Raw genomic sequence first — 15,745 nt, 5'->3', positions numbered from 1 at the left:
TGTGGTGCTTTACTAAATAAAGTCTAACCAACAAACACCGTTGATATCCTTTTGGTTCTTTTAGTTTTTCTTTTAATAGCCTTTTACATAAAAATCTATCTTTAATGTTCATGTAGGTTTGTTGGAGTGCAATGATTATATATATATATATATATATATATGGTTGGAAAGGATCCAAATGAAACACAAACAAATCCTAAATGTGTACAAAATAAAGGCTATTAATAATCTCTATATGATTTTGTTGTTTACTTTTGCATCAACTTCTAATGTTTTCACTTGTTTTGCGAGCCAATATCCAGAACCGCATTGAAAAGTGACGATTCTTAATTATCAAGACGTACCTTTACTGACTTATTGCAAATCAGAAAATGATGACTTAGGTAAATAAGGGTGTTCGCACCATGACAAGTTATTCAACCAGACCATATTATTTTATGTATATAGATCAAGCTGAAGATTGTTCAAACTCGAATTTTAGGAATCTTCATCACTCGATTCTTGTCTTGAAACATTGTCCATAACTTCGTATTTATAGACCAAGCTTGCATAGCCATTAATTGTTCTAGAATTGTGGTGAATTTTCTCATTTTTTTTATTTTAAACATTTCTAAAATTTCAGTCATAAATATCTAAAATGATGAAGGTGCTACCGAAATTGGTTTTCAACTTTAACCATTCGATCTCCAGAACCTTGAGCCTTGTTAAACATATCCAAATAGTATCTCAATCCAACGATTGAATGTGAATATTTGATTGACTTTCTTCTACTGGACGGTTCTGGAACAAAATTTGGTTGCAGATTCTTTTTTAATTACAGTTTTGTAATTCAGTGGAGCTAAGGGTATTTTTTTTTTGGTAATTTGTCACATTTGGAATATTTTATGATTATTTTCCTCAAAACATCCATACTTTTTCTTAAAATCCTTCATCCGATGTTGTTGGTCAGTTTTTCCTTCTTGACCATCTTGAAATTCCTTCTAGATAAGGAAAATCGAGAAAGATCCTTGGTAATTGAAAAAATGACTTTTATGCAGTTTTGTCCTACTTTTTCCTTTCCAATCTTTGTCCAAAGGCCTTAAATTCTTAAAATTACTTCTAACGGCGTAGAAATGACTTGCTAAGACTCTTGTCATTCTTGATCCTCTTAATTTCTTTCCTTGAATTCTTTGGATCTTACACGGGCGGCTTGTTCTTATTGGAGCTAATTTCCTTTATTTTTTGGGGTGTTACATCATATCTCGTCACTTGGCTCCCCAAGTCGTATTTATCAATCACAGTTTTGTACATGATCCTCAGATGAATTGGTTAACTCTTTACTAGTCTCTATGTCGTACATCTACGTATCATGAATATATGAGGTCCACTCTTTCTTAGAACATTTTCCATACTACACTGAGCATAATTATTTGATTCATAAGCATCATAAACAAAACCTTAAACCAAACGACCACCAAGAGATCTAGATCAGCTAAATAAGGTTCATTTGAAATAGTTCTTGTTTTTTTCTATTAAATGATGGAACAATTTGATAACTATTTGAAATATGAAAATGAATTTTGTGTTATGGTCGTTCGGGTACTTCACCTACTCTAATTTTCATAGTGTCTCACGACCTTGCCTAACGGGGCTTTTATTTGGTCATCATATGTAATGACCGGGCTGAATAATTAAAACACAACACAATAGTTAAAACACAAAACGTTTCAAAACAAATGGGTTGAAGACGACGGGTGAGGCTTGTCTATGACACCTACTCCAGAGTCGGCTCCCAACCTCGACTAAATCCTTATTACCTGAAAAAACAAAAAAACAAAAATTCAAAATTAGTAAGGAGTACAAGACTCAGCAAGTAGCCTACTTGTAGGCTCTTAATCGGGTCCTTTATATGCTAGGATATTGCACTCTTTCTTTTCTTGTTCTTGTTTTTGTTGTAAGTACCTAGGCCCCTTAGTTATGTTTCTGACTTGAACTTCTATTAAGAATGAGAAATAGAATTGGGATCGAAAGCGCAATATTCATTAATATTCACAATGTTTAAATAGGATACAAGGTACCAACTAATACCTAACAATAAGGGAAAATATAAACTAACTAAATCTTGAGAATAAAATAAAATATACTACCAATCAAATCATGAAGTAAAAAATATTAATTGATTATGAATATCTAAGATATATTCAACAACTAATTATTATACTATATTGTCCACATATTATATCTTAATATTCCCCCTCAAGTTGGAGAGTGTATGTCAATCACACCCAACTTGTCTTTCAAAAAATCAAATTAATGTCTTCCCAAAGTTTTAGTGAAAATGTCTACAAATTGCATTTTAGTCGAAACATAACATGGTTTGATGATTCCAACTTGTATTTTTTCTCGAACTATATGATAATCTATTTCTATGTGTTTCGTATGTTGGTGAAAAACTGGATTGGCTGCTATGTGTAATGTTGCTTGATTATCACAATACAATAATGCTGGTTCTGACAGTGGAACTTCCAAGTCTTGACGAATATATCTTATCCAAGTTAACTTTAAACAAGTATTTTTCATATCTCGATACTCGGCTTCTGCTGATGATCTGGACACATTGGTTTATCTTTTAGACTTCCATGGAATAATTGAATTTCCAAGGAAAATGCAGAACCCAGAAATAGACCGCTTGGAAGTTCGACAACCACCCCAGTCTGTATCACAATATGCTTGTAATCTTAAGTTGTTTTCAGATGGTAGTAGAAGTCCTTGACAAGGAGTACCTTTGTTGTATCTCAGAACTCGAAGAGCTGCCTCCCAATATGGTTTACGTGGTTCATGCATAAATTGACTAAGCATAAGAACTAAATACACTATGTCAGGCCTAGTAACGGATAAATATATTAATCTGTCAATCAACCGTTTGTATGTACTTGGATCATTCAACTTCTCTCCTTCCATTAAAGAAAGTTTTAGATTTTGCTCCATAGGAAATTTTTCTGGACGTGCTTCTGTAAGACCTGTGTCTTGAAGAATGTCTAGAGCATACTTCCTTTAAGACATAAAAATTTCTTTTCTAGACCTAGAAAATTCAATGCCTAGGAAATATTTCAAATTCCCTAAATCTTTGATAAGACATTTCTCGAGTAAACTAGTTTTGAGATGTTGAATTTCTTTGAGCATTGTCTTTATTTTGTATATAAAGAGTAATCTGCTACTGAATGTAGCCTACATATTGTATACTGGTAGAGAATATGGAGAAACAATTGCGAGAAGCCTGTTTTAAACCATAAAGAGATTTATGGAGCCGACATATTATATTCTCCCCCTGTCGGCGAATACCTGGTGGTAAAGACATATAGACTTTCTCGTCTAGATTACCATGGAGAAAGACATTTTGAACATCCAACTAATGAGTGAACCATTTTAGAGCAACTACAATAGTGAGTAAGCAACAAAGTGTAGTAAGTTTCGCTGCAAGAGAAAATGTCTCTTTGTAATCAACACCCTCAACATGAGTGTATCCCTTTGCTACCAATGGAGTTTTATAATGTTCAACAGAACCCTCAGAATTGTGTTTAATCTTGTACACCCAACGACATCCAATATCTTTATGGCTAGGTGGTAGAGGAACGAGAGAAGTATGCTGCAATTTCATCATTCATAGTCTGCGGCCATAATGGGTCGCCAACTGCCTCATCATAGGTTTTAGGTTCTGTCTTGGCTGTAATAAGAGTTAGAAAAGTACGTTGAGTAGGAGAAAAAGGAGAGAATGAAAGGTAATGATGAAGTACCTGGTGCTAGTGTTGGGACTTGAGCTAGAGGTTAAATGATTGGCTCCAGAAGACTTCTCATAAACATTATAACAAGCTAGAAGCTGTTTGGTATGAGTAGAACGTCGGAGTGGAACTGATGTATCAGGTGGGATAAGGTTAGAACTAGTGGGTGAATCTGGAGAAGGAACAGAAGGCGGAGGAGACGACGAAGTAGTAGGTGAAGGAATAGAAGGTAGGGGAGGACTATAATGGATGTTTCAGTAGGATGAATCTTGAAATGGTAAAATGAGAGTTAAATGAGCTAATGTCAAAGTTTGTGAAGCTGATGAAAAAGGAAAATCATCGTCACAAAATTTAACAGCACGACTGTTAAAAATAAACTTTAATTTTCATGTCATACAATTTGTAACCTTTGTCACCACAAGGATATCCTACGAAAACACAAAGAATTGCCCGAGGTTCAAATTTTTGCTTAGGGTGTACTACAGTTGCATAACAATTACAACCAAGAACTTTAAGATGGTGAAATGTAGGTGGTCGTTTGTAGAGTTTTTCAAAGGGTGTCTTGTTAGATAACAATGGTGATAGTGTTCTATTTATAAGATAAACAACAGTCAAAATGCACTCTCACCAAAAATTAAGTGGAACTTGTGACTGAAAGAGAAGAGACCTAGCTATATTTAGCATATATCGATGGTTGCATTCTACGATTCCATTTTTTTTTTTTTTTTTTTGGAATATAGGCACAAGTGCGCTGAAAGTCAATGTCACAAGAAGTAAAAAATGGTTGCAAAGATAAGAACTCAGTCCCATTGTCTGATCTATCTATCTTGATAGTAGTATGAAATTGAGTTTGAATGAATTTAACAAAGTTCATTAACAAATGATGTACTTCTGATTTATGTTGCATAAGAAAAACCCAAGTACATCGAGTAAAATCATCATCAATAGTGAGAAAAAAACGCAAACCATAATGGGTTAGAAATTTATGTGGTCCCCAAACATCACAATGTAACATATCGAAGGCAGAATGAGTTGTTATCGAGCTTCTTGGGAAAGACAGTCTAGTTTGTTTTGCTAATGGGCAAATACTACAGTTATGAGAAAAAATAGCATTATTAATATGCAATTTCTCAGCTAGAAATTTAAAACGAGAAAAAGAAGGATGACCTAGGCGTAAATGCCACAAATTAGATGACTGAGATACTTGGTGAGCTGAAGATTTGATTCAAGATGGAGAAATAGACAGAGACCTCCGAATTGTTTACCCGAGACAATCATCCTCAATGTAGCCAAGTCCTGCATAACACAAGAATCAGGATAGAAGGTGACATAACATTTCATGTCATTGGTAAGTTTGCTGATGGACATTAGGTTTAAATTGAATGAAGGCACACATAAAACATTGTTTAATTTAAGGTGAGGATTAAAGGAAACATTGCCAATATTGTGACACATGTGCTGTCCCTCCATTAGGCAAATTTATTGTAGATATGGTGGCAACATTTGGTTCATTCATAATAGAAGCTTCGGATACTATATGATTCGTAGTATCCATAGCTCTCGTATCGAGAATCCATGGATTAGAACTTGTAGAGTTAATAGATATTGCAGATACTGGAAACAAACCTGCAGCATTGATGCTATTGTCAGAATTACTAGAAGGATGATGATTGAGTGCAGATAATGCTTGTGCTAACTGTTGTAATTCCCCAGAAGACAAATTTGGAATGGAATTAGGTGACTGTTCTTTTGTATTCAACTGAGAAACATCGGCCATATTTGAAAATGATCAATATCCATGATTCTTGCGTTGATTGACTTGTATTGCCCTTCCATAATTATTTTTCTTTCGACATCGATCTTCTTTATGTCCCCTTCTATCACAAAATTTATAGTAAAACGTAACGATTCGACACTCATCAATTGTATGACCACTTTTATTGCAGTGTTCACATGATTCGTCTTTGGCGAATTTTGAATATGTTGTTTTCTTCCGCACTGTTGATGCAATCGAGAAATTCTCAGTAGGTTTAGAAGTTACCCGATACTACATCTCTTCTTGTACAAGTAATGAATATGCTTGTCTCACATTAGGTAATGGGGTCATCATCAATATGTTAGATCTCACCATTTTATAAGACTCGTTCAGCCTCATGAGTAGTTGCATCAACTTGTCTTCTTCGCGTTGATCATGTATTTGACGTTGATTATAGGTAAATGGTGTGCGGTGTTAAAATATCATCACTCCCAATAGAATCAAGCCTAATAATTATATGAGCCTATTGTATGGCAAAAAATCTAATAGAGTGTCACTGTATAATGTTTATCATGTATCGGATATAAAGAAGAGCTTGTTGTCAGTGCCACAACTAACAACATGAGAAAACTACGTCTTGTTTGGACAAAAAGATTTAAAAGTCTATCAAGCTGTTAAGATAATAGGAAAGCTGACAATAAAAGGACGAAGAGTGGAGTCTGTTTACGTCCTATTTGCAGAGTCTGCCTATATTGACAAGACTCAAAAGAATGAGACGACAGATCTATGACATGCAAGATTGGACATGTTAGCTACCATAAGTTGAAGCTAATTATGCAGAAATCCATGCTCAAAGGTCTACCACAACATCTAAGAAATTCTACAACAGATGAAAGTCTTACCAGATTCAAACATCGAAGAAATTCTACAACAGATGAAAGTCTTACACGATTCAAACATCGAAGAAATTCTACAACAGATGATGGGGGAGCAAAATACGCAAATTAAATAAAAGGTTGATGCGCCTGAAGATCAAAGTGACATTGGTATTGGAAAGCAAGAGGGTGACTCAATCAAGCAAATCTGAGAAAAATGAAACGACACATCAGCAACTTAGGCGATCAAATAGAATCCGAAGGCGAAATCCTAAGTATGCAAATGCAGCTATTGTAGAAGACAGAGTTTACGAACTAGAGACATATGAAGAGGCATCACAAAACTCGGTTTGGCAGAAAGCGATGGAGGAAGAAATTATAGCCCTAGAGCATAATCAAACTTGGGAACTAGTGCCAAGACGTAGAAGTTGATCGCACAGATGAAGGATTGTTTCTCTGCCAACAAAAGTATACAAGAGATATGCTTCAGAAGTAAAACATGTTAGAGTGCAAGCATCGACGGAGACAAATGCCAAGATTTGTGAACATGAAGAAAAAAAGTTGAATGATGAAACGACGTACCGACAACTAGTAGGTTGTCTTATCTGCCTAACTTTAACTCGGCTTGATATTTCTTATGCAGTTGGGGTTATGAGTCGGTACGTGCGAAGAACAAAGAAGCCCCATTTGGATGCAACTCGACGGATTTTCAGATATGTCAAAGGTACAATCGACTATGGTCTTTTGTACAAAAGAAGCAAAGACTGCAAACTAGTTGGATACTATGATGCTGACAATGAAGGAGACCACGAAACTCGGGGATCAACCACTGGGTATGTGTTCAAGTTTTGATCGGGAACAATTTCTTGGTGTAGCAAGAGACAACCAACAGTATCATTATCAACTACACAAGCAGAGTATAGAGCAGCTCAGGAAAGTACATAGCTGAAACTCTTGAGGGAAGATTTGCACCAAAAAGTTGACTATCCAATATCACTTCATTGCGACAACTATTAAACAGGTCTACAAACCTCCTTTAATATTTAATTCAAGTCAAATACTTAAGCTACGGAGAATTAATGAGCCTAAAGACATCACTCAAACCTATATGTCGAGCATAGAAGAGTCTTTAAATGTAATAGCAAAAAGAAAAAACAAAAGTTAAGTTAAAAAAATAATAATAATAATAATAAATAAATAAAAACCATCCTTCCTCACTTCTCTCAACAAACCTCTCATCCCTTTCCCAATTATCTCTCCTCAACCCACCTATTATGATAGACTATCGAGTTGTGAAAATAAATAAATAAATAAATAAAAACTAAAATAGTCTCCACCCATACACTCAAATGGACGTGAAGAGAGATCTGGTCATATTGTTAAGGTATATGTTAATTTTTTTTTTCCATTTATTGTAATTTCATTTTTAGAAAATCACACTAAATTATAAGTTAAATATTCCCTAATTGCTGCAATTGTTTAGGTTTGAGTTAGAAATTAGATGTCAATACATTTATACGAATTTCAGTAAATCATATTAATTAGTAATGTCACGTCAGTAACTATCAGTAACTTCATATCGTAATTGTTAGTGAAAGAGGGATTGATTGAATGATTAATGAGAAGGTTGAATTATGAAGAGCAAGAATGCTTCATATTTATACAGAGAATACAAAACATATTTAGAAAATCTACCTAAAAATCTGCAGAAAATCTGGTAACAAACCAGTAAACAAATCAAAATAAAATCTAATCAAATCAAAACTAAATCAAATAAAAAACTAGATCTAACTCCTAACGGAGATTTAATTAGATACTAACTAACAGCAATCTAAACAAATACGTGATCTTTAACACTCCTTGTTTAGAAGCTGTGAACTCCAAGCTTTTTTCTGAACACCCATCTTGCTCCAATTATTTTTTTGTTTAGAGATCGATCAACTAACTCCCAGATTTTGTTTTTCTCGATCACTGAAAGCTCCTCCTCGGACAGGTGCATCATCAACCAAAGCATCTTGTCGTTCATCTTTAGATTCTTCTAACATGCCAACAAAGATGCCAACTTCTGACTTTTTGTCAAGCTTATCATGCTTGACCTGTGGAATGTAAATGAAGCAAAGACACCCAAACACTCTAACGAACTTTAAAGAAGATTTGTAACCATACCAAACTTCAAATGGTGTCGGGTCCTTCACAACTTTTATTGAAATTCGATTTTGCAAGCACATAACAGTGTTTGCTGCTTTTCCCCAAAAACGTTTTGGAAGATCCTTCTCATGAAGCATGCATCTCGTCATCTCCATTATGAATCTATTCCTCTTGACACTAACGCCATTCTGTTGAGGAGTGTGTGGTGTTGTCAATTGATGTTCAATTCCAGCCTCTTCACAAAACCTATTAAAAGTTTCTGAAGTGTACTCTTTTCCATTATCGGATCTTACAGTCTGAATGAAGCATGCACCTTCATTCTCAACTCTGGCTTTGAATTTCCAAAATACACCCGCAACTTCTGACTTTTGCTTCAGCAAGAATATCCAACACATTCTTGTTAGATCATTAATAAAAGCAATGTAATAAAGATTACCATTTAGTGATGGTGTTCGCTGAGGACCACAAAGATCAGTATGAACCAGTTGCAACTTTTTCGAGCCTCTCCATGCCTGTTTAGGAAAGGGTTGCCTATGTTGCTTCCCAAAGTTACAAGCACGGTAAGGAGACATGCCATCATCAATGTCAGTGAGTTCTTCTACCAGCTTCTTTGACTGTATCTAAAGCAAACCTCGATGATGAAAGTGCCCAAGTCTTTTGTGCCAAGTCCCAGTGGCACTAGCTCTGGATATAAAGGCCGTTGGATTTAGAGCAAAGCTTTTTCCTTTCATTTTGACGTTGAACAAGTCTTTGCCACTAGCATCTTTGATCAAGCACTGCTTATTCTCAAACAACACTTTATAACCTTTATTAAGTAACTGACCAACGCTCAAGAGATTTTGATCAATTTTAGGCACAAATAAAACATCTGGAATAAATTTTGTACCTTCATAGCTTGTTATAGCTACTGTGCCTTTTCTCTTGATTTCCAAGTGTTCACCACTGCCAATCCTCACTCTCTTATCTTCGATGTCTCTTAATTCCTCAAAAAACTCCTTGTCATATGTCATGTGATTTGTGCACCCACTGTCAATCAACCAGCTCTCGCTTGATTCTTTGCTTGAGGAAGAAGTGACCATAAACAATTGATCTTCTTCTTCTTCTTCTTCTTGATCAACGACCTGTGCATCGACTTCTTTCACCATATCTTTGGCTTTGCAGATCACAGCTTCATGTCCAAGTTGATTGCATTTGGAGCAGAAGGCGTCAGGTCTTCTTCAACACTTGTATGGTGGATGACCTTTCTTCTCACAATGGCGACAAGGTAGATAGGGTTTTTTGAAACCTCCTCCTTTTGTCTTTTGATAATTGGCAGATGAATCTCCATACGTCAATTGATTTTTGAAATTTTTGTTGTTTTTATACCTGCGGCTGTCTTGATGCGTAACAAGTAAGGCACCTTCAATCACCCCTTCTTGTCTCATAGACCTTCTTCGCTCTTGCGCTTGTAAAGCATTCAAGAGCTCTGTAAGAGAAATCTTTGACAAGTCTTTGGTGTTCTCGAGTGTAGTAATGGTGGCTTCAAACTTCTCTGGAAGAGTGACTAGCAGCTTTTCAACGATCCTGGAATCATTTAATACAGAACCAAGCAATCTCACCTTGTTGGCGATGCTGAGAAGTCTGTCAGAGTACTCTTTTACTGACTCTGGCTCCTTCATCTTCTACAACTCGAAATCCCTGATCAAATTCAGGACATTCATTCCACGAATCCTCTCATCTCCTTCATATTGAGCCTTGAGATAATCCCAGATTTCTTTGCTGTTTTGAGGGACATTATTCGCATGAAGATCATTTCAGATACAGCGGCAAATAGACAAGCTTTTGCCTTTGATTTCCTTGTCTTCTTTCCTTCTGTAATTTGATTTGTGCTACATTAGGATCTGCTGGAAGCGGAGGGACCTCGTAATCCTCTTCTATTGCTTCCTAAAGATCCAAGGCCTCCAAATAAGTCTCCATACGTACTACCCACATTTGATAATTGTCTCCATCGAAGACTGGTGGTGCAACAGCTGAAAAACTTGATTCTCCCATTTTGATCTCACAGATCCCTTAAGAAGATAGCTCTGATACCAATTGTTAGTGAAAGAGGGATTGATTGAATGATTAATGAGAAGATTGAATTATGAAGAGCAAGAATGCTCCATATTTATACAGAGAATACAAAACATATTCAGAAAATCTACCTAAAAATCTGCAGAAAATCTTGTAATAATTAGCCTAAGCAATATATTTAGATTTTGAATAACAGGCTACTCAATTTAAATTAAGCTAATAATTGCTTAGGCTAATTATTAGCTTTTATTTTTTAAAATAATCCATCATTAACTTAATACAAATAAATAAAACCAAAGTGGACCCTAATTTTTAATTTTTAATTTTAATTTCAATCCCCAATAAACTATATACCTTCAAATATTCATTTAAAATTATACAGATCCAACAATTTATGCTTCAAGAGTTGCATAAATCATACACCAAAGAGAGATTCAAATTTGTAGGGTGAAAAAAGAAAAGGAGAAGAAATAATGGAGGCTTCATGTTGAACTCTTCAAAAGAGTAACAACGAATATGTCAAAGCTCGACGTCCATGGCGTCCTATGAACTCTGGCAGTCACACTTAGATTTACCCCTTTTCTCGGCCACCTCGAAGGGTTTTCTTTTTTCTACATGGAGATGACTCGTAGTGGGAAAGTAAACATTTTTGTGGGATTATTTTACATTAATTTTATTTCACATGTTTAAATTTTCTTTTCCACTTTTAATGTTTCTTATCAGTGTGAGACTTAAAGGAACGTTTCAGGACAACGGTAGATGTGAAAGTTTCGAGGTGATTTAAAAGTGTCACAATGTACGACATGGATTGTGATATGAGGTATCTAAAATATGACATACAATTATGAAACCATGACTTGAGATTGAGCAAAGTGGGAGATTTATGATAAGGAATGTATAGAAATTTTTCAAACAAATCTAGACATTTCTCAAGTTTTACCGGTAGGAATGGTTAAAAATCTATCACATATCTCATACCATGGCATATTTCATGCCATTTTTATATCATATGAGAACATATATATATATCCGTCATTCACATGTCGTATCATAATCATACCATATTGTAAACTTTTAGTGGTCATATCGTTTCCTAACTTATCATAGCCTTAACGTTCTTATACATGTCACAGTCATATCATTACATGAACGTACCTTAGTCATATCGAATGCTATCTTCTATCAATCTATCATAATTGTATCCCTTTCTACCCATAACCCTATCTTATTCTTTTATCAATCGATCGTGACCATATCGTTTTTGTCAATCTCTCATGTCCATAGCACTTCGATACATACCTGGTAGATTCACGATGAACCCTAAGTTAAGTAGGAGATTCACGATGAGGAATGTATAGAAATTTTTCAAACAAATCTAGACATTTCTCAAGTTTTTCTGGTAGGAATGGTTAAAAATCTATATGAACCCTAAGTTAAGTAAAATTTAAGGGACTGTGGAAGAATTAAGCCGGACGCCAATTAGAATTAGTAACCATCACGGTAGCATTATGTAAAACATGATGATACTTCACCTGCCTCGTGGTGTACGCGTCGTACCATCGTGATGGAATAGGGGTATCCCCAAATGCATGAGCACAGATAATGCATGAGGTCCCAATATTTTTTCGTTTTCAACATTATTAAATATAACCTCGCCACAGTTTTTCATTCATATCATATCATTTCTCATAACATACATAATTCTAACCGGGTTATATTTCATGCCATTTATCGTGATTTCATGACATTCATATCATGCTGTATACACACAATTTAGGAGACATAACATAACGTTCCATGCTGTTAACATAACATTTCATCATATACATATCGCATCACAATATATCATATCGTAAACATGTCAATTTATCACATATCTCATACCATGGCATATTTCATGTCATTTTCATATCATATGAGAACATATACATATATCCGTCATTCACATGTCGTATCATAATCATACCATATTGTAAACTTTTAGTGGTCATATCGTTTCCTAACTTATCATAGCCATAACGTTCTTATACATGTCACAGTCATATCATTACATGAACGTACCTTAGTCATATCGAATGCTATCTTCTATCAATCTATCATAATTGTATCCCTTTCTACCCATAAACCTATCTTATTCTTTTATCAATCGATCGTGACCAGTTTTTGTCAATCTCTCATGTCCATAGCACTTCGATACATACCCTAACCTTAATGTTCCATGAACATATCTTACTCCTATCGTTACATTACGTTTAGTGCATCCTTCTCGTATCCTATCTCAAACATATCATTGAACACCTCGTATCGTAAGTGTTATTGTACAATTCACATATTATAACATATACATATCATATTATAAGCATATTGATCTATAAACAATTCACACATATTGATATATATGACACGTGCAAAACTACGAGGCACGTGTCGACATCAAATATAACCATGCCAATAGTAAGACCACTTACTTGGATGGCCTTAGCCTAAGTTCTATCTAACTACAAATTAGCTTGCTTTTGCTCCTCGAATTCGTTCTCACTTATGCCAAGGTGCTTCACCTTATTAAAGATATTCACCGAATTTCTTCCGTAATTCTAACTCCTAAATTTTATTAAGTATTTAACAAATTCTTAATCTTTCCATTTAGATTTAATATTTTTTGGAATATAATATGTCTAACAATACAATTATGGGTGACATACAATTTATTTGATACTATAGTTTCATAATATATTTGAAAATTACTTTAAAAATAAGAATATATGTTTATTACTAGGATAACAATCTAGTACTTTTGAGATCTTCCTCTCTTTTTTTTCTTTCTCTCTCTCTTCTGGTGCTTTTCATTCCGTTCTTTTTTGTTTTTTTGTTTTTATATTTTCCCTTATCTCTCCCTCATCTCTTCTCTGGGCTCGGATTCTTACCTTCAAATCTTTCAATTTATTTTATTTTTCATTCAATTAACCGTTTTAAAATCTTTCCTTTTTTTAGTGTGTTCACAAATATTTGACGGATTTTTAATTTATTCATTTGTCCACTTATATGGAATTACGATATGAAGTTACTGATAATTACTGACGTGACATTACTAATTAATGTGATTTACTAAAATTCGTATAAATATATTGACATCTAATTTCTAACTCAAACCTAAACAATTGCAGCAATTAGGGAATATTTAACGTATAATTTAATGTGATTTTCTAAAATGAAATTACAATAAATGGAAAAAAAAATTAACATATACCTTAACAATATGACCAGATCTCTCATCACGTCCATTTGAGTGTATGGGTGGAGACTATTTTAGTTTTTTTTTTTTTTTTTTTTTTCACAACTTGATAGTCTAGAATAATAGGTGGGTTGAGGAGAGATAATTGGGAAAGGGATGAGAGGTTTGTTGAGAGAAGTGGGAAAGGATGGTTTTTATTTATTTATTATTACTCTTTTTTTTTTTAACTTAACTTTTGTTATTTCTTTTTGCTATTACATTTAAAGACTTTTGTATGGTCGACATATAGGTTTGAGTGATGTCTTTAGGCTCATTAATTCTCCGTAGCTTAAGTATTTGACTTGAATTAAATATTAAAGAAGGTTTGTAGACGTGTTTAATAGTTGTCGCAATTAAGTGATATTGGATAGTCAATTTCTGGTGCAAATCTTCCCTCAAGAGTTTCAGCCATGTACTTTCCTGAGCTGCTTCAGCTGCTGCTCTATACTCTGCTTGTTTAGTTGATAATGATACTGTTGGTTGTCTCTTCCTACACCATGAAATTGTTCCCGAACAAAACTTGAACACATACCCAGTGGTTGATCCCCGAGTTTCGTGGTCTCCTGCATTGTTAGCATCATAGTATTCAACTAGTTTGCAGTCTTTGCTTCTTTTGTACAAAAGACCATAGTCGATTGTACCTTTGACATATCTGAAAATCCGTCGAGTTGCATCCAAATGGGGCTTCTTTGTTCTTCGCACGTACCGACTCATAATCCCAACTGCATAAGAAATATCAGGCCGAGTTAAAGTTAGGCAGATAAGACTACCTACTAGTTGTCGGTATGTCGTTTCATCATTCAACTTTTTTTCTTCATGTTCACAAATCTTGGCATTTGTCTCCGTCGATGCTTGCACTCTAACATGTTGAACTTCTGAAGCATATCTCTTGTATACTTTTGTTGGCAGAGAAACAATCCTTCATCTATGCGATCAACTTCTATGCGATCAACTTCTGTGCGATCAACTTCTACGTCTTGGCACTTGTTCCCAAGTTTGATTATGCTCTAGGGCTATAATTTCTTCCTCCATCGCTTTCTGCCAAACCGAGTTTTGTGATTCCTCTTCATATGTCTCTAGTTCGAAAACTCTGTCTTCTACAATAGCTGCATTTGCATACTTAGGATTTGGCCTTCGGATTCTATTTGATCGCCTAAGTTGCTGACGTGTCGTTTCATTTTTATCAGATTCGCTTGATTGAGTCACCTCTTGCTTTCCAATACCAATGTCACTTGGATCTTCAGTCGCATCAACCTTTTATTTAATTTGCGTATTTTGCTCCCCCATCATCTGTTGTAGAATTTCTTCGATGTTTGAATCTGGTAAGACTTTCATCTGTTGTAGAATTTCTTAGATGTTGTGGTAGACCTTTGAGCATGGATTTCTGCATAATTAGCTTCAACTTATGGTAGCTAACATGTCCAATCTTGCATGTCATAGATCTGTCGTCTCATTCTTTTGAGTCTTGTCAATATAGGCAGACTCTGCAAATAGGACGTAAACAGACTCCACTCTTCGTCCTTTTATTGTCAGCTTTCCTATTATCTTAGCAACTTGATAGACTTTTACATCTTTTTGCCCAAACAAGACGTAGTTTCCTCATGTTGTTAGTTGTGGCACTAACAACAAGCTCTTCTTTATATCCGGTACATGATAAACATTATATAGTGACACTGTATTAGATTTTTTGCCAGACATGATTGTCGTAATTTGCTCTGCGTATCATATGGCTTCCTTTGTACTCTTTCTTGTCTTGCAATTTACTCTGATCGCCAGTTATATGGGTTGAGCATCCTGAATCAACGATCCAGTCATTCAAATAATTTATATGGTCTCCCATCGTCGCCATGAGTGCTAGCTCGTCTTCTTCTATGGCATATAGTAC

General features: G+C 34.9%; 1 protein-coding gene across 1 annotated transcript; it reads right to left on the bottom strand.

Moving 5' to 3' along the window:
• Window positions 1-9,699: 9,699 nt before the first annotated feature.
• LOC147792260 (uncharacterized) lies at window positions 9,700-10,195 on the bottom strand. Its single transcript, XM_087124821.1, has 2 exons — window positions 9,903-10,195; window positions 9,700-9,835 (listed from the first exon to the last, which is right to left on the bottom strand). The coding sequence occupies exons 1-2, from the start codon at window positions 10,193-10,195 to the stop codon at window positions 9,700-9,702; spliced, it is 429 nt and encodes a 142-aa protein (XP_086980947.1).
• Between the last annotated feature and the right edge of the window lie 5,550 nt (window positions 10,196-15,745).

This window comes from Cucurbita pepo, chromosome 6 (genome assembly GCF_057944985.1).
Source record: "Cucurbita pepo subsp. pepo isolate OVF chromosome 6, ASM5794498v1, whole genome shotgun sequence".
Lineage (NCBI taxonomy): Eukaryota > Viridiplantae > Streptophyta > Magnoliopsida > Cucurbitales > Cucurbitaceae > Cucurbita > Cucurbita pepo.
Note: the sequence above shows the minus strand (reverse complement) of the source record. Positions and strands in the feature narration are given on the sequence as shown.

Bases quoted from the DNA above. Each gene is read 5' to 3' on its own strand.
- LOC147792260 (XM_087124821.1), bottom strand. From the start codon at position 10,195: ATGAAGGAGCCAGAGTCAGTAAAAGAGTACTCTGACAGACTTCTCAGC. The intron at 9,836-9,902 runs GTATAAAAACAA...AATTATCAAAAG, and splicing joins ACGCATCAAGACAGCCGCAG to ACAAAAGGAGGAGGTTTCAA.